The sequence below is a fragment of the Phalacrocorax aristotelis genome, chromosome 8 (genome assembly GCF_949628215.1).
Source record: "Phalacrocorax aristotelis chromosome 8, bGulAri2.1, whole genome shotgun sequence".
Taxonomy (NCBI): domain Eukaryota; kingdom Metazoa; phylum Chordata; class Aves; order Suliformes; family Phalacrocoracidae; genus Phalacrocorax; species Phalacrocorax aristotelis.
The window spans coordinates 12,005,626-12,031,455 of NC_134283.1; the positions used below are offsets into that span (position 1 = coordinate 12,005,626).

Here is a 25,830-nt window from a genome sequence, read left to right on the forward strand (position 1 = left end):
TAAACGTAAAACCCAGCCCCATCATGTTTTAGTCAGATTTTCTGAATTATGGAGCCCTTGTTTATTTTGCTATTATTTTTGTTTGTCTTCATTTCCCAGGATTCCTAAGATCAAAGGCAGTCAAGTGACTTGGCTTACATGGCAGCAACCATTCATGGGGCAGGCTGCACAGAAAGAGTGTACACAGCAGAGTCAGTGACGGTAGAAAATGGTATTTCTCTCCAGCTGCAGAACTGGGGCCTTAATTATGCCTTGTGGCAAAGGGTCACAGGGGACATCTAGTTGTTGTCTCCAAAAGGTTAATGATTCCTGGAGTCTTTCTCATTGCAAGATAGGGAGTGAGTACTTCAGGGAGACTCACTAACCAAATACTGGCTTACATAACTCTGTTTATGGAAGGACACACATTTGTTACCACTCTTAAACATTTCATTTAGATATGTGTAGGTCAGAGATTTGCATTTCTTTTTCAATTTGGCTCTCATATGAACCTAACTGACTCTCGAGTCAGGTTACTTTCTAAGAGATAACAGACCTCCTAATACATTTGTTTATACTTCTACATACAAATGGTTGTCATAATTTTAAAAATACTCTAAAACATTGCATTTTATTGTAGAAAAGCATTCATCTGACTACATCCTGTGCATGGTCCAAACAGGCAAACAGCTCAAATCACATATATGGGTCTCCCTACCTTCCAACTGAAAGAACAGAATTCCTACTGTGAGCCAAATAAGTTAAGAAATGCTCTCTGTGGGATTATAGCCCAAGTTCAGTGCAGTTGTCACAACTCCTGCCACAAACCAAATCTGTTTAAAATAAACAGGGAGAAAGACATATTCAGTCTTGCATAAGCAGCAATTTTGAAACTACTGAACAGAGATCTCATATGAAGACAGCGATGCTTGTCACTGAAGTGAAAGAGTCAAAAAGGCGTGCTTGTGTGGCAGTGGGATAATTGTCTTTTTCCTACAAAGTCAGGCTCGTGATCCAAAACATCAGAGAGGAATGTTGCATTTCTACTTAGGGGATATTCTTAATGCGTCAAGTCCATCTGGGTTAAATTTAGTCTTCCACCGAACTAAAATACAGGGGCAGATGTACAGAATATTGACACTTCCATTCACTCCGGTGGCTGAGGCATCATCTACTTCTTACTCAGAACAGTGATTTGAGAAACAATTTTTCTTCACATAGATACTCTACATTAAATAAAAAATTGTAAAAAAAAAAGTGACATTATAAAGCCAGTATCCCACACTTAGACTACTCCAGAAGTTAGTGTCCTAATTTGTCTCACTTCTGCATTGTTTGTTAATCTCATTAGATTTATTAAATTGGTTGAGGCACATTAGGTGCACTACTGAAGCACATCTCTCAGTTTACTTTAATCTGAAATGAATTCAGCTCATGCACTTCAAAACTCCACTGTGTGAACCAAAAAACAGTAAGTAGGAAGATGCAAGAGATTTCACCTCCAAGGGTGATTGGAGTTAAAAGCTTCTTGTAGGTGCATCCATTGTTTCTGCTATCTTCATGCAACGCATATAATGGAAAGAGCTGAGCTAATGAGCAGCTATTCAGTAATTTATTTTAACCTTTTGTTCCATGTGTGGCCCAGAGCTGTTTTATTGCCTACTGTTCAAAACCTGCTCTGAATCCAGAATTATTAACATCCTCACCAGTTTTTCTCAGAGCGCTCATCATAACAGTACGCAGGTGCTTCGCAGGCAGTAAGTTTGCTTGCTTTTCATCTTAGTGATGTGGAAGTGTGCAGCAGTTCCCCGTCTGCAGGCAGTGGCTGACAGGCTGGAGTAATAGTGTAAAATAGCGTAAAAGCTATTGACTCATTTGGGATTCCAAGATTGAAATTTATTAGACTTGAGATTTTTTTTTTAAAGAGAGTGGAACATTGCTCTTGCTCAAACCCTGTTTCGACCTCTGTTACAGCTGTGAGTGCCCAGCCTTTCTGCAAATCAGACTCCAGATTGTCAAGCCAGACACTGGTAAAATGAAATAAAATTATTAAGGAACAAATGTAAAATAAATAAAAGTAAAAAATTGTGTTTGAAGCAAGTTGCCTAGCATCCTGCTGGGAGTCTGACTCTGAGGCAAGAACAGTTGCAAATTCCTGGTGGCAACATTCAGGTGCATTTGCCATGCTTGCTTTTCTGTGAAGCATCTTCTTTCTTTTCCTGCACACCTTTAGCTTTTGTAACAGATGGAAGAGGAGTTATGTGAGGAGCAGATATCTTCAGTGGTCTAGCAGGAGCTGTGCTTGCCTTGGAGTTGGAGTCTTCTGGAAATTGGGTAGCCCTATAACTACAGGAACTTGGGGCTTCCTGTGGATTTGCATCTTGTGGGTGGTAGGAAGCTTTGGTTGGTCTGATGGAAGCTTTTTCACCGGGCTGAGGTACTTGTGAGGCTCTCCTCTGTGTGAATTCTTCTGTCTAGTAACACATGAATGGATGTTGCAGTTTTTCTTGCATCAGGTCTTCTGTCTTTTAGCCATCTGCCTACATTACAAAACGCAGCACTGGGTCTATTCCTATGGTGAGCGTCATTGAAAATCTCTAAAAGGTTTTAAAAGCTTTATGGTAGGACTGAAAAAGGCAGCAGCATCAAAAAGGCCTTGCTACTATTGAAATCCCATCTAAAGGAGTAGATGGTCATGTAACTAAAGGCCTGAACTGTAACTCATCAACAGTGAGGGTCCAAGCAAAACTCATATAAACAGCATGAACTGATATTGCCTAACTCTGGAGTCCTGGATGCTGTAATCATAAAAATAATGCTTTTAGTGTAGCTCTCCCCCACCCATGTAATTGCCCAGGCTTAAAAAAGCAAACTGTGGTAGGGAAAAAAAGTATTGTGTAGCACAACATCAGTAGGCATAAGGCTATATAGTGTAGTGGTTAATGGCAGGGTGTGAGGTATCAACTCTCATGTCTATAGTACCTCCAATGGACAACCATCATGGTAGCAGTTGAAAGCCTGAACTGCAGGGGTAGACTAGACCCTTTCGTGAGCAAGTTTGACATGTTTGTTGATAGTTGAAGGATCTGAAGAATTTGAAAGGGCACATGTGCATTGTTCCCAAATCCTGTCTCGCTTAATTCTTTATCCCAGTTGCATAAGTTAGATCCAATGTCAATGTAATAGCTTTATTAACCATAATTTTTCGTTACACCTCCCAGTTACACCTGGGAGACCAGTATTGTTTGCTTTTTATCATTAATAGGAATCTATTTGAAGAAACATGTAAAATAATTGGTTTTGCTGCAAGTCTCTCTCTGAAACTTCTAGAAAACAACTTATTGAAGAAACATGATCTAACTTTGAAGTTAGCCCTACTCTGAGCCAGGGTTTGGACCAGATACCCTCCTGGCATCCCTCCTGACCTAGATCGCTCCGTGACTCTAAATACGTGCTGAAACGTGCAAATGAAAATATCAGTGATGTAAGAAAAAGATGTTGATGAGAATCAATTCCTGTGTGCTCAACTCTAGCTCTGAACAGGGGAAGTAGCACTTCACAAGCCAACAGATAGTGATATGTGCTTCAGTTTCTGTGTATGAAGCACATTCATACTTAACCCATCTTTGAGTATCGCTCTGTTCTCATACGGATGCTTTACTGTCAATGATACATACGAGTCCAATAGTGTTTGGGAAGTTGCTGTGGAGTGGCTTCTTTTTTATTCTTTAGCAAGCAACTGTGTATTTATACCATGTCTAGCCTCTTGAGTGATTTCTGCTATTTCTTATTTGGATTATTATCTTGAGCATTTAGAGAATATTAATAATTAGAGTTCTATAAATTTAATTCCAAGTTGATGAGGGACAGTATGGTTTCTACATATAGAAACTTTCTATATACAGTTTTTATTTATAGAAACGTCAAAGTGTCTCAAATATATTAAGCCTGCTACTGTGTTGAGAAGAAATATAAAGGAAGTATGCCTATCTTTAAGCTTTGCAGTTAAAGCTATTTTGGATTAATGCACTAGATCATAAAGTGAGTCTTTAAGATGAATGAGCTAAATATTAGAGCAATCACATACTTTCCATTTTCATCCCTTTGCAATTGCACACTGGGACCTCTGAACATTCCTCCCTGTCTTCTCTGTAGGGTAATGGAAAGTCACAGGAGAAGGGAAAGGAATGGAGCTTGTTGTGCTTAGCATTCCTGGTATTACTGCAAAACTTCTGCATGTTGAAAAAATAACAGAAAAAACTTTTTTTCAGTCTCTTAAGTTATACACATTAGAATTTGGGGGGAGAGGGAGGAAGAAGTAAAACACCTCAGTCAGTAAGGTCTGCTGTCCTAAATTCCAATTTAAAAAAAAAAAATCTCTTTGTCTAGCAAACTGCTCCCAAGGAACAGTTGAGTAAGACCACCTTGGCAGCCACTCAATTCCCTATCTCTACATTTATATGATTTAAAAAGCTTGTATATCCAAAGTCCCCATTGAACCAAAATTGCATTCAGACATTAGCTGCACGGCTGGGAGTATTTGCTGATTGATGTTTGTTTGTTTCAATAAAATGAAAAATAAAAAATAGTTCCAAATATGCACAGAAGTTGTTGCTTACCAAGTCAGTTTATGTGCAGTGTGAAAGCTTTCCTCCTCAGGACACTGACACTACTATAGGGTGTCGCTATAGGATTTGTATCTCTGCATTTTTTCAAGTTGGAGCTCAGGCTCAGGGGTACATGCATAACCCCAAGTCCTGCATTTTACTATCCAAGAGACTGAGTATCATGTTGCCTCTGGCTTTCAGGCTTTGCTTTTCTGATAAATGCTGTTGAGGAACGTCTTGGAAGAAATCTCTGTCCCAGGACTAACATCTCTGACAATGGAAGATGGAGGTTTCTCCATATTAGGGCTGGAAGATTCCTTGCCTGTTTCTAGCTTTCCCAGAACTCAAGTTTCACATAAAGATGTGGGTTCTTTAAGCTCTTTAATCCTTTCTTCCAGGATCAAAGATCAGCCATTGCAGATTTCATTGCTGCCAGGATTGCTATGTAATCTTTAAGCAAGAAAGTACAGTCAAGTACACTTCAAAACCATTCAAAACCAAGTACAGTCAAAAACATTTCAGGCAAAGCAGTAAACCCACGTGTCAAGCAAATAAAATATCCTTTCATTAATCATGTAGGTATCAGCTGATCCTTAGAGCTTACAAGGAATTGGTCCCCGTTTGCTGTAGGTGCTGAATAAATGCAAAGAAGTAAGTAGTTCCCAAAAGCCTTAAGGTCTTTTGAGGTAAAGAGGCTCCCTGGTGTGCCAACTGCCATACGCAACCTTAAAGCCAGGCTTGGCATGTTAGTATTTAGGTTGCTGCTGCAGTTGTGCCTATAGTTTGAGTGTTGGCCACTCCTCTTTCTGGTTTCCCCTTGGTGGCAGATAACCAAAGAAAGCCTTGTGTATTTGTAGTTGCAGGATGCTAAATGAAGTTAATCCCACCTGGTCTTGATCTTTGTCTTCTGGGCAGCTGTAACTGCACAAGCGTTGAGCTGCTGTGTGAAACCCTATGCCCACTTTTTGCGCCTTTCTCCCGATCTCTTCCATTTTTGTTCATTGGTGTAGCTTCCTAACCACTTTGCAGTGAGGGGCCTGCCTTACCTAGTTTCCCTATGTATGTCCTGCCAAAGTGTGCTGTCAATCGGAAGGACAAACCAAAGCAGCCACTTTATTTTCCATTGTTTTCCCTCCTCCCTATTCACCTGCTGCTAAAGGATTCAAGCAGCAAATCTCATGGAGGTAGATAGAAGCCCAGGGACTTTAGAGGGTGAATGGTCTGTATTTTTGTACAGCAGAATGTAAACTTTGGGTGGTGTGTGCTCCTGAAAACATATTAGTATCTAAATATTGAGGCATGGTTCTTTCAGTGAGACTGTCAGGATGAGGTAGGTTCAGTGAACAAATACCAGTTTCGTAAGTAACCTATTTTATACAACAGAAAATGCTCTGATTTGAATTGAAAGTAGCAGTATGATTCCCTGTTCTATGTTCTAATAACACGTCTCTAACAAAAAAAAGAATAGTGGAGCATTTAGCTCAGGTAGGATAGTACTAAGACCAGGGATTAGAATAAATAATTCAAGAACTGTTTAATTGGAAACTAATAGCTAGGGTACTTGACATAGCAGATCATATTAGTGGCAGTTGTTTCTGTTATGAAGTTGAGCAGAGATGTGCTTAGGAACATATGCAAATTCAAAATTTGCAACTTCCCAGATTACTACTTCTTTTTGTCCATGACAGTTCTGTACCTTCTTTAGAATTCAGATTTATTTTTGTTTGCTACTATTTTGAATACTGCTTTAGAGTAGTTGTCACTGTATTCAGCTAGGATTAAAATTTATTATACCTAAAGAAAATAATTGTAACTGTTATTAGTATTTATTCTGTCCAAGTTAAGTACAAGGTTCTCATTCAAATGCAGTGGGCATTTTCTGCATGCAAGTCATTTGAGTCTTATGTTACGTAGTCCAGAATTGTACTTAGTAGAACACCATGTGGGCATGCTTGTCTGTGCTGTATAAAAATGGTAGCTAATTTTGATAAATTTTTAGAAAGAAATTGGACTGTAAACCAGACCTTTGACAGTAGGACAACAGGGAAGGGTGTGAGAGCACAGTCTATTTTACAGTTTGTATAACTTCAAAATGCCCATATGAATTATTCCCATTCAGATTGTCATATTTTAGGCAAAGTGCTGCTGATCATTATTAATCTGCTAGAATATCTGAAACAAAGCAATTATTCTCAGAAATAAAATATTAATGATAGAAGTTGAAGATTCTATACCAATTCCTCTGAAGAACAAATGTTTTGGGGGCATGTTGTAACCGGTACTTGATATTCACAAGTATTGCTGAATGACACCACAGTATTATTCCCCCCTCCCACCCCTTGCAGTTAAGAATGTGTTAATGTGTTCAAGACAGATTGGAAAGTAACTCTTGTCAATATATGTTTTTAAAAGCTATTTGTGGTCTGCTTTCTCTCTTCTTTATTGAACAGAGTTAGCTGTATTTTTCTTGCTAGCATTGATGTTCATGAATAGTTTCCCTTTGAACACTAGCTCTCTGAGATTGACCCAGAAAAGATAGTATAGCTTTCACAGGTAAGTTAATTCTGGTTTTGTCAGTACAAATGGTTAAAGCATCAGCTACCACTTAGGACATAAAAGCTGAAGGAACTAAAGGATGCACAGACAATGCTGACAATCAAGTTGCAATCCTTGCAAGATATTACTAAATAAAAACAGTGTCATTGATTACTGGAGCTCTTATTGTTGGCCATGTAACCTAACCTTGCCCAAACAGCAGTAACCTACAGCAAGAGGTGAAAGAAGAAGGCAGTATTTTCTGTCAAATTCAGCAGATTCTCTAGTTCCTCTGTGCAAGCAGCAATCTGTTGAAATGCAAGATTTCAGACTGCGAGTCTCACTGCAAACCTTCTGGGAGCTGCTCTTCCCCGCTTGTGACTAACGCACAGGAGCTGACCCATGCATACAGTGACCACTGCAACTTTAGGAAGACTAAAATAGCACTGAGTTATTTCCAAGTGTATAAAACCAGGCACTTTAAAACAGTTGGGCCTTTCTGCCCTGAAGCCTTGTGTGGAGATCTCTGAGCAGCCCTTTTGGGGGCAGTGTCTGCAGGAGCTGCCGTGGTTCGGGGGGCAAACCTGCATCTTTCCAACCTGGCTGCACACGTGGGTTTTTCCACTACTTGCAGTGATTCTTCAAAGCTGCTGCTTGTACAAGGCGAATACATTTAGAAGTCTTTACGGACTTTGAGCATAAAGTGGCTGCAGTTTTTAGCCTTTCTCTGGTGAATGGTTTTTCATTTAAGGCTATTTTTTTTAAAAAAATATCCTTTTTTCCTAATCGTAACAGGTTGTAATATTGTAACATTGTATGATTCTGATTTTAACAGTGACTTTGTGGGGAAATAACCAGCTTTTACATGGTCTGATGTGCACGGATTTTCTCCCGGTTCAGTATTCAGGAAATGTACTCCTACATTGTAATTTGAGTTGAAGTACAAAGTTCGTGAGTCTTTTGATCTTGACACTGCATCAGCTGTAGCTGTCAGAGTGCAAACCAGCTAGACATAGATTATGCTGTTTGCCCTGAATCTTATCTTAACAGAGTCTTTTCTAAGCTTCAAATATTGATAAGTTTCCACATTGCAATCACACCCTCCAAGCACTTCCCTCCTTCCCCCAGTCTCTTTTTTCTCTCTAACGTACACCTGTTTGGAAGGAGCATGCAGTAAAATTAATAGTGTCTGCCAGTGCTGCTCAATCCCAATGCTATATCTTTCCAGACATGGAAAAAAATCGCTCCTTTGCTCCGCATCTACATCTATTCAAATTGCTCTTCTTAAGGTTTCAGCATGGCAGACTGTTATCTTGATGTTGCCTCTGACATGTTGCAGATCATCACATGCAAGGTTTATAATGGGGAGGAGGGGTTTACCACTAAAACTAATGTGATACTGACGCAAAAGAAATATCGCACTACAGCTGAATAGCACAACACTATTCAGCCTTTGAAGAAGAGGTCTGAATTTCGGAGGCAGTGGGAGTCATCTCCATTTCCCTTCAGTAACTCCTGCTCCTGTCGGGCAGGTGCATCTCACCGGGGGATTGAGGGATGGTTTTTGAAGGAGGCCATCCTGGTTTGAAGCTGTGGCACTGGAGCTCATGGCACAGAGCAGGCTGAAGTCTAGTAATCACTGCAGTCAGTACTGCAGATATCTGACACTGCAGCAAATTCATTACAGTTTCCATCACCTTTTTAGGATAGGAGAGTTAAGAGTCTTCTCATCATATGGCAGCCTGTTACAGCCATGCCACCACTGTAAAATACAGCCTAAAATTTACATCCCTGAATTAGGCATCCATACAGCCATCTAATGCTGACTCTGGGATGTTTACAGGTAGTTATCTATACAGTATATGAAGCTTTGAACAGCTTCACTGTTGCCCAAATGTTGTCAGCATTTGAATACAGCATTTTGGTTTCTCACTCTCCGATTCCTCACCCCATTGCAGAGTTGCCTTACCTGATGCTACAAGAAACTAAGCTCGAAAACTGAGCAACTACTGATTATTTCATCTAGGGGCCAAAATGAAAGCATGAACATCAGAAATACAACAAATTATTCTCTAGAACCCAAGTGAAGAGGAAAGAAATAATTGGGTTTAGTATTTGAATGATGTTTTGGTTTGTTTTTTAAACTGGGTTTGATTGCAATTTTTAAGGACCTATTGTTTTATGTCTGATACGGTCACTGTGTGTTGGCAGATTTTAATCTGTTCCAGTGGTTTGCTGGCCGGATGGGGATTGCGTGTTGTCTGCATTTTAGTGGCACTGCCAGGGGACATCGGGCCTTTTGCCCTTGTCTGTGGACACTCAGAAATTAAATGTAACTTAACCTTAGCACAATCTGGGGAGAAGTTACTACAACCTTGCCATGCTTATTTTTTTTTAGTAAGATTGTGACATCTGTGCTGGCAAAAAAACCCCACCCTACAACAACAAAAAAACCCTGCTAAATCATTTGTGGTTTAATCATTGTCACATTACAACCACAAAGTACCCTAAGTAGCGGCCAAAAAAATCCTGTTAGGCCTTTTCAGAGCACTTTCTGACCAAAGTGGCTAAATAGCACGCAGTAATTCTAAATTACTTTTGTATGCTCTTTCTACTTTATGTTCTCGAATAGCTTCTAATAAAATGTCAGAAAATAGTCACTGGAATGAAAATACCAGTGAGGAACAGTTTATAATGTGATGTGTTATACCAACTTATCTTTTTAATTCGAGTGTTTAAAAAGTTATGGTATTTTCTTCAAACGATAGGGATGCTTTTGACTTCTGGTTTCACTAGAAGCATTTCTTCTTTTTTTCTGTGGTTTTCTTTTGTTTTTAAACAAAAATCTTCCATATCAGTGGTGTGATCAAAGACATCACTGATTACGGCAGAGAGCCTTACGTGATGTTTCTGAGTCCCTAAAACATTATATTTTATCTGAAATTTGGTGGTTTTGGCAAACAGATAATGAGACAGGAAATATTTTCAAGGCAGTAAAACAATACGTATTTTATCTTTTTCTTTTCTGTCACACTAGTATCTAAGAATATCAGATAACATTCTGGTTGATGGGAATAAATTTAAAAAAAAACCCTTGTAGTAAAAGTAATGCCTTAAGTTTGCCATTTTTAAACACAGTACCTCACACTTCTACAAACCTCTACTATACTGTTAGCATGGTATCTGAAATAGCTTCTGTAGTTATATATTGTTTAATTAATCCATGATCTCTCACATTCATTATTGGACATATCCACTGCCTGGTCATTTCTGTGTGGTTCACTCTGTATCTCAAGCGATCTCAAATGCTTTGTTTGGTGTAAAAGGTGCTTTTTGTCCTGGCCTCTTGCCCAAGCACATGGTGCATGACAGGTAACGAACCACAACCTAATGAGCCTTGGTAACTGAGCTTTCCTGGGGAGCCAGTTGCTGGTTCAGTGACCTGTATTACCCAGTATCTCGTTTGGCAGAGAATTAAGAATGGAGCAGACACATCATCAGCAGATTTTCCTGAGTGCAGACTCATTTTAGTACAAGCTGTCAAAGTCCAAGGACCGTCCAATCTAGCTTTCTAAACTTCAGCTGTCAGTGGAGTATAATTGGTTTATAAATTGGCTTAAAGATAAAAATGGAAGTAACCTTTTTGCACAAAAAGCATGTCTGCAACTGTGATAAACTTTTCCAAAGCTTAAAAATAATAGTCCTGAATAATGTATCAGCGAAACATCCTAGTGGGTGATCGGTGGTGGGAGGTTAGTGCAGGCTGGTGTTGCAAAACAGTCAGCCATTGCAGTAACTCATGTAACTGATGGTATGGCCACTTTTGTGGAAGTTGTTTTGTTGTGGTTTTTGGTTGTTTTTTAACTGCTTTGTCTTGCTATAAGAATGCTAGTATGGTGTTTGGCTTCCCCTGTGTCAGCTTGTGGCAGGTCAGGGAGCTCTCCACCAGACCATGATCAAGCCAATAAACTGAAGTGCCTGAATATCAAGTAACCTCCATTAATTAAGGATTCTTTGTACAAAATGTTGTTCGTTCAGTTTTGTTTAGTTGGTTGTTTTTCTTCATGTATGCAAATGCTGTCCTTTTGGGCAGATTGTTCCCTAGCTGTGTGCCAAGAGGCTTCTTTATTATCATTTTCTTTGTTTTAACATGCTGAAGCTATCCACACGTAGATGTGCACACAGATATCTGAACAGAATATAGGTATCTCTGTGCTTACATGGGTATTCACATATCCTCACTGCAAGTCCTTCTGGCGTGTCCAGATTGTTCAATTGCATATCATGTAAGAGTACCAAAAAATTCTGTTAATGGGTTTCCTAATCAAGTTAGCTGTGATATTTTGTCCTTCCTTCTCTACTTCTCACAATTATTAGAAGTTCAGTATGTACATAGGAAAAATAGATTAGCAGAATTTGAGGACTTTTGCTCCTAGAGTATACTTAACTAGTTAACTTAAAGACAGTTGAGTGCAGACATGCCAGCTGCTCCAAGCGGCAACTCGGTTTGCACAGACCACTGTAAAATAAAGATTCCAATTGCCAGTTAAACCTAGTACAATTTTAGGTTTAAAATAAATTCAAGGAGTTGTATATCTCTGTTTGCTGCATGTTAAATATGTACAACATGAATATACTTTATATATTAAGTATCTCTTTAAAATATTCTAAGAGATCTTCCTTGAATTAGGATTGGCTTCCTTTCTTCAGTAGATTGTTTTCTGTACTTTTAAGTAATTGTCTTATTACTGTAGTTGTTTCTCTTAACAAAGTTAATGTTTTTGAGATTGTAAGGGTACTAGGAAATGTTTGAAGATTTGCATTTAGATCCTCTCTCTTTGTCAAATTGCCTGTTTAAAAAAACAGAGGGGAAAAAAACCTGTTTGTACCCTATTATTGGAGTTTATTCCTAGCATGATAGGAATTGACTCCTATCAAACAAGACAAGGATATCACCATTTTTTTTCAGGGAGGACCAGCAAGGTCATGCCACTTAGTTCACTGCCTCTAGTCAACTCAAAAATATCCTCATATTTTGTCTTAGCACATTAGTAATAGTCTGTGTATGTATGACTGTATTATACAATGCTTGTAGGTTCAGTGGTTTGGAGGGGGGTGCAAAATACCACCACACTGTAGTCATAGTAGAATAAAATGTGAAGCTAGACAACAGAATAGAAAATGCAATCTATCTGTAAACACTCTTTTTTTAATTAAGACTATTTGAACACCTATTTACTTGAAAAACAAGATTTGTACTATTTAGCAGGGCGCCTCCTGCAATAGTTTAATTTCCCTCCAGCCAGAGCTGTCCCAGTGCTATCGGCAGCTTCCGCAGCATGCATGAGAGAGCTGGAGCTGAAGTACTTCCCACCTCTAGCAAAACTGATGGCACTAGCTAGAAGATAAAAGAGTGGTCCAGAGTTGTTTTGCTGGGCTCTGTCTCTCTGTTCCGAGAGAGAGCCCAAAACTGCAGATTTTCCATCCAGCCTCATTATTTATTTCACAGAGGCACTTTTTGTTGCCCTTAGTCTCTAATGAAAGAGATAAGATTAATAAAAACCAAAACATAATAGTGAATGCAGCTCTATGTGTGGGAGGAGGAGAGGGAAAATAGTCATGTGTTTTCTCAATGAGAGAAAAAGAAAAAAGTGGAGGGGAGGGAAGAAGGGGCTCTAATGGATTTGCTCACTGCCCAGAAATACTCAGGGTTTACAACCATAACAATCTTTTCAGTTAGGGCAGTAGTGTCATTCATTTGCTGTATTAAACTTCTGCAGACAAATGGATATGTGGTTTTGGGGATTTCATTTCTGATCAGTTTAATCCTTGTATCTCTTCCTTAGTTTGATAAAGGTCACTGGATCGCTGTAAGTGGAGTCTGTGGATTTGGATTGAGATTAATAGTACCAGCACAGCTGTAGAGGGAAGCTGCGTAGCAGACAGCAGGCACCTCATCTTCAGTTCTTCTCTCAGGCATCTCATTTTAAGTTGATTGAGAGCATCCGGGATATGGTTGTGTTTTGTCTTACAGTAACAGAGTTCTGACCTTCATTTATATCAAAAGAGGGTGAGGCTTCAAATAGTTGATGAGGGTCACACATTACTTGTGGCTTCACAGTCATGGGCGTGAAAATAGAAGACTTTTAGTAATACTCAGTTAGGAAATCATAGGAGGGATCTCAAAAGAACATCTAGTGTCCCAGGAAAGAATATTAAAGACTTTTAGAGCGGATAGAGTTGACTGCAAATTACAGAAGCTGAACTGGGAGCTACACACAGAAATTCTGTATTCTCACAGCTACAAAATAAACAGGAAACCAACTGTGGTTCAGTAATATTTCCAGTTTGATACCAGTAATATCAGTGCAATAGATTGCAGTGATTTCAATTTATTGTGCAATAGATTGCAGCCTATCGTGAGCTAGCTGTGAAACATAGATGAATCTAGAGAAGTGAATATTGCAATACAATCAATGTTTAAAAAGATAAAAAGATAAAGTCTTGTAAAGTATTAATTCTTAAGGAAAAATCTAAATTCCTTTTTAAAGGAGGGAAAGCACAAAAATAGCACATTTTGAACAGAAGACTGTACGTTTTGTGGACAAGCATCATGCACTTGGGCACTGTTGGCTTTTGTGAGAAAATAGCAACCGATAGTTTGTCCAGTATATTGTGCCGCATACCTCTGTGCTGTGGTCTTGCTTGGGCAAGGAAGATGCTTCTTCAGCTGCATGCATTCAACAAGCTAAAAAGTTTGATCTCTGAGTAATCTAGTGGGGAAAATGAGGCTGCCTGTTAACTAACTTGCACGCTGAGCTAATTCCCAGTCAGTGTTAATGGGAGCGTAAATGTGCATCAGTTTCCATGTGGATGATGTGCAAGACGGAGCAGCCACTTGCTCTGCAGTTTGTTTCTGACCTTTATATCAGAGGCATTTAAGACAAATGAATTTTATTTAAGCACACCCATAAGATGATTTTATTTCAGCCTTTGAAGCCTCAGTACTTTCAGCAAAAAGTGCTAATATAATTACGATATACAACATTCATGTTCACAAGACCCTAGAGCTGTGTGTTTAACTGGATTAAAGTAAATGAAACTTGGTGGGGTTTTGGCCTTAAAATTGCTCGTTTTTAATTTATTTAATCATGCCAAAATTGAACGCGGAAAATATTCTTCTACTGTACCTTAGCCCTAGTTGTCTTGACTCTGCAACCACTCTGTTGATGATGACTCAAAGCCATGGTGAACTAATTAAGACAGTACTGTGTTACTAACAAAAGAGCTGCTTTCTTCTTCCCTCCTCCCCCCAGCAGTTTGTCAAACAAAATTGTATCCTATACCAAAATAATAGAAATCTAATGTATCCTGGCACTCTGTCTCTAGTCAACCAACAGTATTTTGTAATGCTGTTTTAGTACGTGTATTAGAAGACTTGTGTTTTACACAGCCCGTTAACACAAGGGAATCATTAATTTCTGGAGAATGTCTTTGCCAGAAAGATGTGGGCTTTAAATCTTCTATGTACTTAGAGAAGTACTGTCCATCTCAAATGTTCTAAATGAGTATGATCATTATTGAAAATAATAGGATAGTAATATTTTATGCTCTGCGTTTTAAATAACTGCATTTTACAGTTGACGTTCTTTTAGAAAACTCACTGGTGCATTTGCATCTGCATAGACATGCCTAGATACAGTGTCTTAACATTTTTTCCTGTGGATCTGGATTACAAGGTGCTGCTGTTTCTCTTGTTTGTAGTTTTCTGTGCTTTGCATGCATGTTAAGATAATTTTGGCTTGCTTGAAGTATTTTTGTGCTAATGTAGTTGCTCTTCCTACCTTTGTCTTTTACATAAACAAAGGGCACATGTGTTATATCTGCTTTTTGAAAGTGATCTTCAAAAACTTTTAGCAATAGTTAACTCAGCTGTTTGTTTCTGCTCTCTAAGGGGTCGCCTGGCCTGATATGCACCGTCTGGCTGACAGAGTCCATCTGGAGGAGTTGACTAAAATTGGCATTCTGAAAGGCAATGTAGATGACATGGTGAAGGTTCATCTGGGTGCAATATTTATGCCACACGGACTTGGACATCTACTTGGAATCGATGTGCATGACGTTGGAGGCTACCCAGAGGTTAGTGTTAGTCCATTCTCAACTGCATTGCAGATTAACCCCTCTCAATTCAATCAGCATTTTTCTTAGTTTAAGCATGATTAGCCAGTTGCACGTTCCCAGAGGTAGAGGAGATGTGCATCTAAGTGTGTCTTTTTCTGGATGTAATATTTTATGCAGTTTACTTTAAGGGAATCTATTAGTTCATTAAAACATAAATTGCTTATGGGGAGAAATCAACTGATGCCTCCCTTCGGGCATTCTTAATCTGTCCAATTTCTACATACGTTGTGTTGTTCCTCCATGGGTCACCACTGTAATATATATCACCCAAGCATACCAGCATCTCAGTCTACCTGAGACGTGTAGTGGGAAGTCTCACTTGCTCCATTCCAGATGTGAGACAGCTGTGGGACCCCACTGCTGTACCTGGGCTCATAAGTCCCGATGGCTGTGTCATATGGAAACAAGCAGGCTCATACTCCTGTCTTGAACGGTGATCTCCAGTGTCAGCATGGGCACCAATATAGATGTGTTGTGCTGGAATGAGAATAGAAAAAAAAAATCCATCAAGTCTTCCAAATGTGAAAGCATAACCTTTTGTATTCTGAGTTTCTGCAGAAAACATAGAATGATTACCTTTTTCCTTGAATTAACATGATGGTTCACGACTGTGGTCTGAAAGCAAAACGGGTAAAGTTCTGTAACCAATGATTGGTAAGATGTTTGTAATGATACTTTAAAAAAAATAAAATCTCTAAAGGGAATTGAACTTAAGGTTTTAATAAAGAAAGGAAGTTTACAGCAACTTCAGAAAGATTTCAGAAGAATTTTCTGAGTGTTATGTTTTGGTTATTTGAGGCTGACTGTTTAAGGGTTTTCAGTAATACAGTATGAAAATGGATCATTTGCCTTCTCTCTTAAGTAAGATATGCTTTTACGAGAACCGGAAAAAGAAACTAGAGAACTTTTTAGATAGAGTTTAAGCATATTTTGGAGCTTATTCGTATCGGGTGGACAGCTATATAACAGCTGCTGTTGCTGGGTTCACTTTTGCAGACAGGGAAGAAACAGTATATAATATTTGAGGGTACTCGTTATGTTCACAATATAATTATTGTTGAGACACAATACTGTGATGACAATGTATTGACATCAGCTAATAAACTTGTATGTAATAAAAATGAAACAAAAATCAAAAGCAACCCTATTCTGATTTTAAGGCTTCTTCACTAGCTAATACAGAAAGGATGAATGTTTCCCCGTGTCTCCCCAGTGCATTCTCTCTGTGTGCAAATAGAAGCATTCAGCAAAGTACAAGGGATGTGGTTACTTGGAGAGTTCACAGACTTCAAAATCCAGGACCCCAGTGTTGCATGCCTTTGCTTAGATTGTTTTCGTTTGTGTTGTGAATAACGTTTCTGAATTTGGTGCACTTAACGTAAACTGGAGCACATGTTCAAGACTTGGTAGGGTAGAGAGAACTAAATTTTAGGAACAAGTGAGAAGATTTGTGAAAGAACCAGGCTTGGGTTTTATTTAGAAACTGTATGCTTTGAAGGTTAGAGCAAGTACCTTAATTTCAAGGGAGATTTCTAGAACTGATTTTTGTGGAGTATAGAGCAACGGACCCTATACACCTTGCATCTCTCAGCAGGTTTCTGTAGTGTGGCATATGACCTACAGAACCAGGTTTTTTAAACTAATTTTTCTTTACATATGACCAAATCTATAACTCTTAATTAGCTGGTGTATTATATAATTTAAGCATTGGTTTTCTGAAAGCAGACCAATCTATTGACAGTTTTGAAAGTACAACCTGTTACAGATAAGACTTGGTTTAGGGATTGTATTGTCAAATGAGTTAGGCTCTCCACTTTCATACTTAACATGTGTAAAAATACCAGAGCTCTATGAGATACAGAATTATATACCTGCAAATGGCCAAGGCCAACAGCATCCTGGCTTGCATCAGGAATCGTGTGGCCAGCAGGAGAAGGGAAGTGATTGTGCCCCTGTACTCGGCACTGGTGAGGCCACACTTTGAATATTGTGTTCAGTTTTGGGCCCCTTCGTACAAGAAAAACATTGAGGTGCTGGAGCGTGTCCAGAGGAGGGCAACAAAGCTGTTGAAGGGTCTAGAGCACAAATCTACGAGGAGCAGCTGAGGGAGCTGGGATTGTTTAGTCTGGAGAAGAGGAGGCTGAGGGGAGACCTTATCACTCTCTACAACTACCTGGGAGGAGGTTGTAGCGAGGTGGGTGTTGGTCTCTTCCCAAGTTACTAGTGATAGGACCAGAGGAAGCGACCTCAAGTTGTGCCAGGGGAGGTTTAGATTGGACACTAGGAAAAATTTCTTCACTGAAAGGGTTGTCAAGCATTGGAACAGGCTGCCCTGGGAAGTGATTGAGTCACCATCGCTGGTGGTATTTAAAAGGCATGTAGATGTGTTGCTTAGGGACATGGTTTAGTGGTAGACTTGGCAGCGCTAGGATAACAGTTGGATTTGATGATCTTCAAGGTCTTTTCCAACCTAAATGATTCTGTGATTCTAAATATTAAAATTATTTGTATGGCTAGTTTATTTTCAAAATCCAATGCTAAATAAAAAATTTCCTGAACATGGGGGACGCATGTGTGTAAGCTCACAAATAGCTGAAGTCTTGTTCTTGCATATAAATGTGCATGTAGATAGAGGCATCAGCTTAGTTTGAAAAATAATTAATTTGGGGTTCTGCAGAAGGGCAGCCCCTTTAAACACTCCCTGTGCCATTAATTCCTCCATTACACCCGTCACTTCTCTGTGACCCAAAGCATGAAGTTCCTTATATTGGGTATTTGACTACGGTGAAGTACTTGACCGTCAGAGCACCTGATGGTGGAAAACCCACATCAAAGCCTGTTGATGGGGTGAACTTCATCAGGCTTGAAGCTCTAATGGGAGGCACGGTCCCTGCCCATGGCAGAAGGACACCCTAGGGCTGCGGTGCCAGGGTAGCACTGGAAGGCTTCAGGGGACGTGGTTTTCCCCAGGTAAATCTAAATGTGAGCAATTGGGCCCCTCTCACCTGAGTGTAATGTGTATCTGTATTAAATGGAAGAAGGGGTTTTGTCTGTGACTCATTGTTTCATGAGAAAATGCATTTTGAAGACATGTAGTATGCTGTGAAGTGATTTTTGGTTTAAATGTTTACCAGCTAGTGAGATTTTTCACAAGGAATTTCATAAAGCCATTTGTGTGTTTATTGTACACTGAGCCCATGCCTGTAATATCATGCTCTTTTTTCTGGCTGGTTAAGAAGCAAGTTATTTGCTTTTGGCCGAGGGAATTTCTGGGAGTATTACAAAGGATTTTTTAAAAATAAAAACTTTCCAAGTGGATATTATTCCATTATTTTTCCTCAAGTGTAAACAGTTACATTTGGAATAATACAATAAGCTTTAATTTCCTAATTTTTATCCGTCACAAAATTTTGTGTGTTCCAAAAAAACTATTTCCAGACATTGTTAGCTTAGATTAGTTATTCATTAGTAGCCAAAGATTTCTTTCTTCAAAATTGGCAATAATAAGTTTTCATCTTTTCCAGTAAGCTGCTTTCACATGCAGCATTGAACAAGCACTTTCTTCCTCTCTGACAAATAGTGTAAAAAGCTTGCACATTTTCTGCAAAGGACACACTGGGATATTAGAAAAATATAACATTTCCTTCTTTTTTTTTTTTTTTTTTGCCATGATAAAGAATAATTGGTTTTGGCCAGCAATAAATGCAGCTTAGCAACTGTGTTTAGGGCAAGATTTTTAAAACACCGTAACCACGCCAGTATTTCGCATTGAAGCATGTGAGTGAATGTCCTGATTTTCAGAAGTACTCAGCAGTCAAGAGCTCCTTCAGGAATCTGGTCTCCTGCAGTCTACCGTGGTATTCCTCATGGGGAAACTGAGCATCGAACACTTCTTTGAAAATCTGTCAGCTTCTTTTAAGGGTCTAACTACAACTTGAGCAGTTCTGAAAATCCAGCCCCAGTGGTGCTAATCACTTCAGAAAATCTGGCCCTTAGTCAGACAGAGCTAGCTTCAAAGGGTGAAAACTCCACTGGGCTTAGCTTCAGCTGTAAAATTTAATCATGGAGATGGTTTTCCCACACTCTTTCATTTGTTTCTGGGTAAATTCGATATGGGATATAAATGAGGGTTTGTGCCAGTTGCAGTGGAGAAAATGTGGTAGGTGATCCCAAATTTTCAGACCCTGAGGTAGATGGGGCTGAAGTTTTCATTTAAATCTAGGTTCTATGTCTCTCGATGCTTGAGTTGGTTCAATTTCATGTTATATTAATTGACTGTAAGGCTCTAAAGAATGCTAAGTACATTTGATGACTTTCTATAATAATAATCCAGTTAATTGAAGTTAGGTTAATAACTACTGTGATTTTAACATCTTGTGAATTAAGAGTCTCATTTTGTTTTGCCTTTTAAAATTGTAAGATTTACTTTAGTTTAAAGTTTTAATTCAATTCTCTGTTCTCATGAATAGCTGATCCTTTCATTGCTATTCTGCATCAGCAAATTAAGGTTAGAGGTTTGTTTTGATCCAGGAGTTATCCATGTCCTTCCATTACTGTGCATTCTTGGGGAATATCTCTGCTGCTCAGAGAGGTGTGCAAGCTGCATCTGGCTCTAACAGAAAGCTTTCTCCCGGATCCCAGATGACTGTCTGGCGATTTAGGTCACCAAACCTACTAGAGAATACAGGAATAATCTTGTTCCCTTTCTTGTTCTGGCAAAAAATATTTTCCTTATGTATCCTACTTTATGCTGAAGCAGAAGATTTCTTTTTTTTTTTGTGGTTAGCATTGCAAATAATGCATTAATGTTTTTTTCCTTTAAGAAGCAGGAGGATGAGGTGAACTTACGAAGGAGCCTAAAGCTGTTATGTAGCGCCCCAGTGATGCAAATTGCTTCACTTGGTCATAACCTTGCAAAGCCTTGCTCTAGCTGTGCATATCCAGGACCTGCAAACATGAAACAACCTGTATGGTAGGTGTTTATATGTGCAAAGAGTAAAAGGGCCTTTCATCAGTTTTGGCTCCAGGTTTTGGTCTTGTAAGCGATTGTACACCTTGAGAGAATATTAGGAGACAAAAACTGCTGCTTCTGCTTCATGGGGTCCTCTTGAATCACCTTCTTTTTGATTCTTTGAATTCCTGCATAGCAGAGCCATACAGTTTTGTGGGCGACTGAGCAGGCAGAGTGCAGGCAAGAAAGAAATTGGTGAAGACTTCCAGTTCTACAGCATTTCCATGCACGGTAGCACTGAAATCCATAGTGCTTATTGTTGTCTGTTGGCTCGAACACCAGCAGGAGAGTTCCCTGCAGCCTGAAATCCTTCTGTGTGATTTAAACACCTCCCAGAGTTAGGTTAATAGATCTTCTTACCCTGCTGTGGCATCTTACATGCACTTAAAGTTGTGATCGGTTCCCAGCAGCTTTTCCCTGTGAGAACAGATGCTGGAGTTTGGGTGTTCATGGGAGCTTAGGACTTCAGCAGAGGCAGAAAAGGAGGGAAAGCGCAGGTGCTGTGTCAGTGCAGTGCTGTGGTGCCCACCATGCCCCATCATACCACAGGGTTTCCCTCCCCCTCTAATAAAATGTCGTGGACTTGGGGTTTTTTGTTGCTTGGTTTGGGTTTCATTAATTCTGGTTTGTTTGGTTTTTTTTTATGGAGATACTTGCTTATGTTTCTTTTACTTGCTGAAATTTGTTGCAAAAGACTTTATGTGCTAAGTTTTCATCTGAATATTTATTGTCCAGATCTTTCTGAAATTTTAGCAGACTAACAGAGCTTGTGTGTTTTTGAACAATTCATTCTAGGTGCAATAGGAGAGACAACACAAGACAGTACAGTTCTGCTTTCAATTACATGTGAAAGTAAGGTGTAAAAAGTATCACAGGTACACTTTAGGGTTTTTGCTATGCAATTTCCAATTTCCTCTAATATTAGTATCTAAAGATGACAATAGAAGAAACCCTTTCATTTAAGGCTGTTGCCTATGTATGCTTTCTGCACGTCACAAGAAAACCTGTCCATTAGATTTTAAATGGTGCTTGTCATTGATGTAATTTTAAAACAGTGTTGCTGGTAGTTTTTGCAATTCTGTATCTCATTTCTTATGAAATCTCTATCTAAATATTCTCCTCATCCTCCAGGTTTATGTTGTAGTTGTCAACTTGGTGATTTTTGCTATTTGCTATCTCTTTTTTTCTCACACTTAGGTTTTAAGAAAAAAGAAAAACTATAATCCATATGTTTTATTATTTCTATTATGATAGCAATGGGGCTTGATGACATCTGAGGATCAGGAAGCAAAAATGACATGGGAAGTTATGCTCAGAACCACGCTGTAGCAATTGATTGAAATTCAGCTCTATCTGACTCAGCAGGCAGTGGTGCCTCAAATAAGTGGCAGGTGGTTTTTCCTCAGTCCCTGCAATAACAGGAGATTTATTAGGCAGCTTAAACCTGATACCATAGTTAATACCTAGGAAAAGACAAAAATGTTTCAGATAAAAAAGCCAGTTAAACATCGTGTGCCCTCCATTCCCTCAATATTAACTCTGAGCTGTGTCCCAAAAGCTCCAGCTAATAATTAGATTCTCCTGCAGAAGTGGAAGCTTTGACTTGCAAATGCCACAAGTGGTATGTGATGCTTGGGGCGTGTTCTGTAACCTGCCTCTGATTTCAAAGGCAGGACTGACAGCAATTCCTTCAGGTCACTATAAGCAGGTGACTATAGGCTGCTGGGAAAAAGTGGGATAGATTGAATAAACTAATCTTCATTAGTAACACTCAGCAAGAGAAACAAGGGCTTAGAGAGAAGGGACCAGGAGACAAGTGAAATGGAATTCAAGACTGCTATTAGCTGCACAGGGCTCCGTTCTTTTTACAGTAAATGAGCTAATTAGAAGTTGAGTATATGCAATGGGAGAATAGGGAAGAGTGAAAGAGCTGAGATTTCACTTCAATGTTGATTTCATATAATCTAAATATAATGTTAGTATTCTGACTAATTTAAATACTTGACTGCACTTAGCTTGGTAAAATGGTTAGGACTTCACTGTATTGGATGTGGTCCAACTGGGACAGTCTGTTTGTCAGGCTCAAAAAAGTTCTGTGATTATTTAGCTGGAAAAAAGTACCAGAAGCTAGCTTGTGTGGCTACATAAGTCTTTTTCTGTGGTTCAGTATTTGCCGTTATGAGTAGCTTTGGTCATCTCTGCTGTGGCCATGTTTTGCTGCTATTGCTGGCTTGAGGAAACTTCTGGGTGATGCCAACTGAGCGTTGCAGCCCTTGGTTTCAGGGGGAGGGTGCCCTTGCATCTCTGCGCTTGTGCATCCCTAGCTAGTGTCGTGACCCTGTGGGAAATGACCAGCCAGCACAGAGACATCACCTATGGTTTGCTTCTGTCCTGACCCAAGATCAGGCTCACCCGAGTGGGCCTGGAGCTATTTCTGCTTCTGATTGCTTTGCCTGGTAGCCAGTGTCTGTGGGACAAGATCCAGCATGATGCACATTGCAGTTCTTCCACGGAAAAAGCAGCATATTCCTCCATTAACCACTGAGTTGCTTAGGAGCAGTAATTCATTCTTAAACTGAGGTATTCTGGGGATATTGCAACTTCTAGTCTTCCACAGCCACTTTTCTGGGGGATAGGCATATTTGCATACTTCCTAATTCCTTGCTTATTCCAAAAATAGATCTATATTTTATATTACTGCACACTTAATTTGAACCTTTATTTTGCTTACATAGTAATGAAATCAGTTTACATAATAATTCTCTTGTTCCCTTGACAGTCCTTATTGCCTAGACATGCTGTTTTTTGTTACCTTACATGAACCGTTAATTGGAATCTGATGTTCTTGGCAAGAGTACAGTCACAAATGACAGTGTCATACATCTGTGCTTACTGTGGGGGGAGTGTCTCAATTTTAAAATGTGAGCAGAACCTCGAAATAAAATCAGTCTTAGAAAACAATTTCAGATATAGTCTGTTGTTACAATATACAGGAAAATAAACAGTTCTTTGAAAAGCAGTTTTCCCAGAATATCACAGGGAGTCTCTTTTTAGATGCCTAGGTGTTAATATTTTCTAGATTATTCTCTACACTTTCTTGAGGCAAATTACCAGCATATGCTTTACAGTTGTACAGCACTGAGTGCGACAGGGCCCTGCTCCGTGGCCAGGCCTCCAGGATGTAACAGTGATAGAAAGAGATATCTGCACAGCTGCTATGCCAGTGTTCACGTTTTTATTCTTCATTTTGTCTGACTAGAAAACAACATCACGGTTATTGTTGATAACAAGGCTTTCATTGTTTATCTGCAAAATGTAGGGAAGTTTCCTCCGCACAAAGAATAAAATCCATTAATGGCAGAAGATTCATACTGACAGATGACAGTGCAAGGCTTCCCCCATCAGCCTTTGCTCCCAACAGGGTGTGACTTGATGGAAAATGGCAGCGTCCTCTTTCAGACCTGTCATCTTCTGTGTGGGGGTGATGGTATTTCAGTCATCAAAAAAAGTTCTCAGTTTGTCCTAGTTTTCATAAACAACCAAAGCAGACCTATTGGCCGTAGTGTCTACCAAGATGGTCGCAAGTGCCCAGAGATCAGATGTCACTGTGGATGCTGAAGCCATAGTCCAATGTACCTTTTAATCCAGTACTGTTCTCCAAAGAAGGAATTCTGTCATCTCTGCGGCTTGCCCACCTTCCCTGCTCTGCTCATTCCCTATCCCAGCTCATGCTGTTCTTCAGCCTCACAGCAAGTTGGACTGGGGCTGTGCTCCACCTAGGGTATGCATGGCCATGTACATGTGGTAGCCAGAACGTGTCTCTCTCTTCATCCATTTCACCCATCTTTTGGTGAACACCTTGCTAGCCTCTGTTAAAAGGGACTGTAGGTCTTCCTTGCTGCAAGCCCACCCACTGGTGTCCTGCTTGCTGTCTTTGAAAAGCTGAGCAGTGTTAACCTTTCTGCAAAGGCTTGTTAGAGACGCTTTCATGGAAGAGATGTAGCTGCTGCCATTTACACAGTGACTTCAGTGCCTGCAAAATCCAAAGGCTGGAGATGAAACCAAGAGCCAACACAAACTAGAGTTGAGATAGGATGGGAGGAATATAAAAAAGAGTTAATTAATTCTTTCTAGAGAAGTTAAAATTTTATTTTTGGGTGAGCAGTAGTATTCAGGTGCCTCAGGGTCCCTAACTGTATTGCTGACAGCCTGGGGTGCCTGTGCTGCTGAAGGTTTCCAAACATGAATCCCTGGGTCTTGCTCCTGAGTTGTAAACATGCTGTTAGCTTTTTGGAGGAAGTACTAAAAGCAGAATCAGACTGCAAGCAGTCCAGACAAAGTGCCTACACGTTGCTTTAATGGCTGTAAATGAAGTGGGCATTGAGGCTTGATCGTCACACCTGGTGTTAAACCTCATTTGTTTCAAGAAAAGGCCAAAAAATGCGGACACCATGCCAGGGCTGCCTTCAGAGGATGTTTGCCATTGTTTTCTTTGCTGTGCCTTCATCTTTCTAGCATCTGTCTTGGATTGACTGCCTCAGAAAAGGCAGTTACAAGTAGAATTGAAGAGAAGTGTACTTAAAAGCCAAATATGGGTTGTTTATTGTAAAGCAGCCGATAGATAGTTGGCAAGACACCAAAAGGTTCAGACACTAATCTAATTGTTTACAGCTCATGGAGAGATTAATCCACAAGATTGGATGCCCTCATTTCCTTTACGCATTACAATGAATGTGTGAGATGCCAAACCCCATGGGGTAGCAGCAGAAAGAAAAATGGCTCCATTTCAGTGCAGTTATTGTTTCAAGTTTGGAAATATATTGATTCTCTTTGGGTTTTGATAAGAATATAAATGCAAAGTGCCTTGCTTAATATCAGAGTGTTCTTTTTTCCTGGCCTCAGTAGAACAAAATCATGCTTTCTTATTTTAGTATAATATAATGCTCTGCAAAATTCAGATCAAACATATTAAATAAAATGTATCAAATACACAGTGAAAATGGTCAGGATACACTTGATGGCTTGTGAGAGCAAGCAAATGCTCCGTGTCTCTGAAAAATGGGCAAACCTACCCATGGATGTCCAGGCTGGTGAGTTCTGAACATCTTGGCTGCTGTAAGATGCTGTGCATTGGAACAGAAGCTCTGCAAAGAAAAAAAGCCAACCCCAGTACTGCTTAGGTGACTGGTGAGAATAAAACAAACGCTGTTGGATGGCTGTTGCAAGCAGGATTTCTGTGAAATAGGCTTTCTCTTAAATGAAAGTGGAGCTCAGGGGCAAACAGTACTGTGGGGCTATATACACTTTGGAGAGCAGATGATTCAATAAGACAACAATGTCGCTCATCTGGAGAGTATGCTCCTGCCTCCCTGCGCCCCCTGCATTGGTGTGGCAGAAAGCAGGAGCGCAGCCGTGCTGGGATGTGCTGCCCTGGCTGCCAGGCGCCAAGGGTAGCGCTGGGCAGTGCGCTTTGTCCTGGAGAAAGGGGATATTTCATCCTCGTGATACCAGTCACAC

The 25,830-nt window shown here is 39.7% G+C and overlaps 1 protein-coding gene across 2 annotated transcripts in view; it reads left to right on the top strand.

Annotated features, from left to right (window-relative positions):
- The window catches only part of PEPD (peptidase D), a 144,043-nt gene that overhangs the window by 107,962 nt on the left and 10,251 nt on the right, over positions 1-25,830 (top strand). For both annotated transcript variants that reach the window (XM_075101399.1, XM_075101400.1), the window contains one exon: positions 15,076-15,260. In XM_075101399.1, the coding sequence (XP_074957500.1) occupies positions 15,076-15,260 (185 nt within the window). The remainder of the gene's footprint in view (positions 1-15,075; positions 15,261-25,830) is intronic.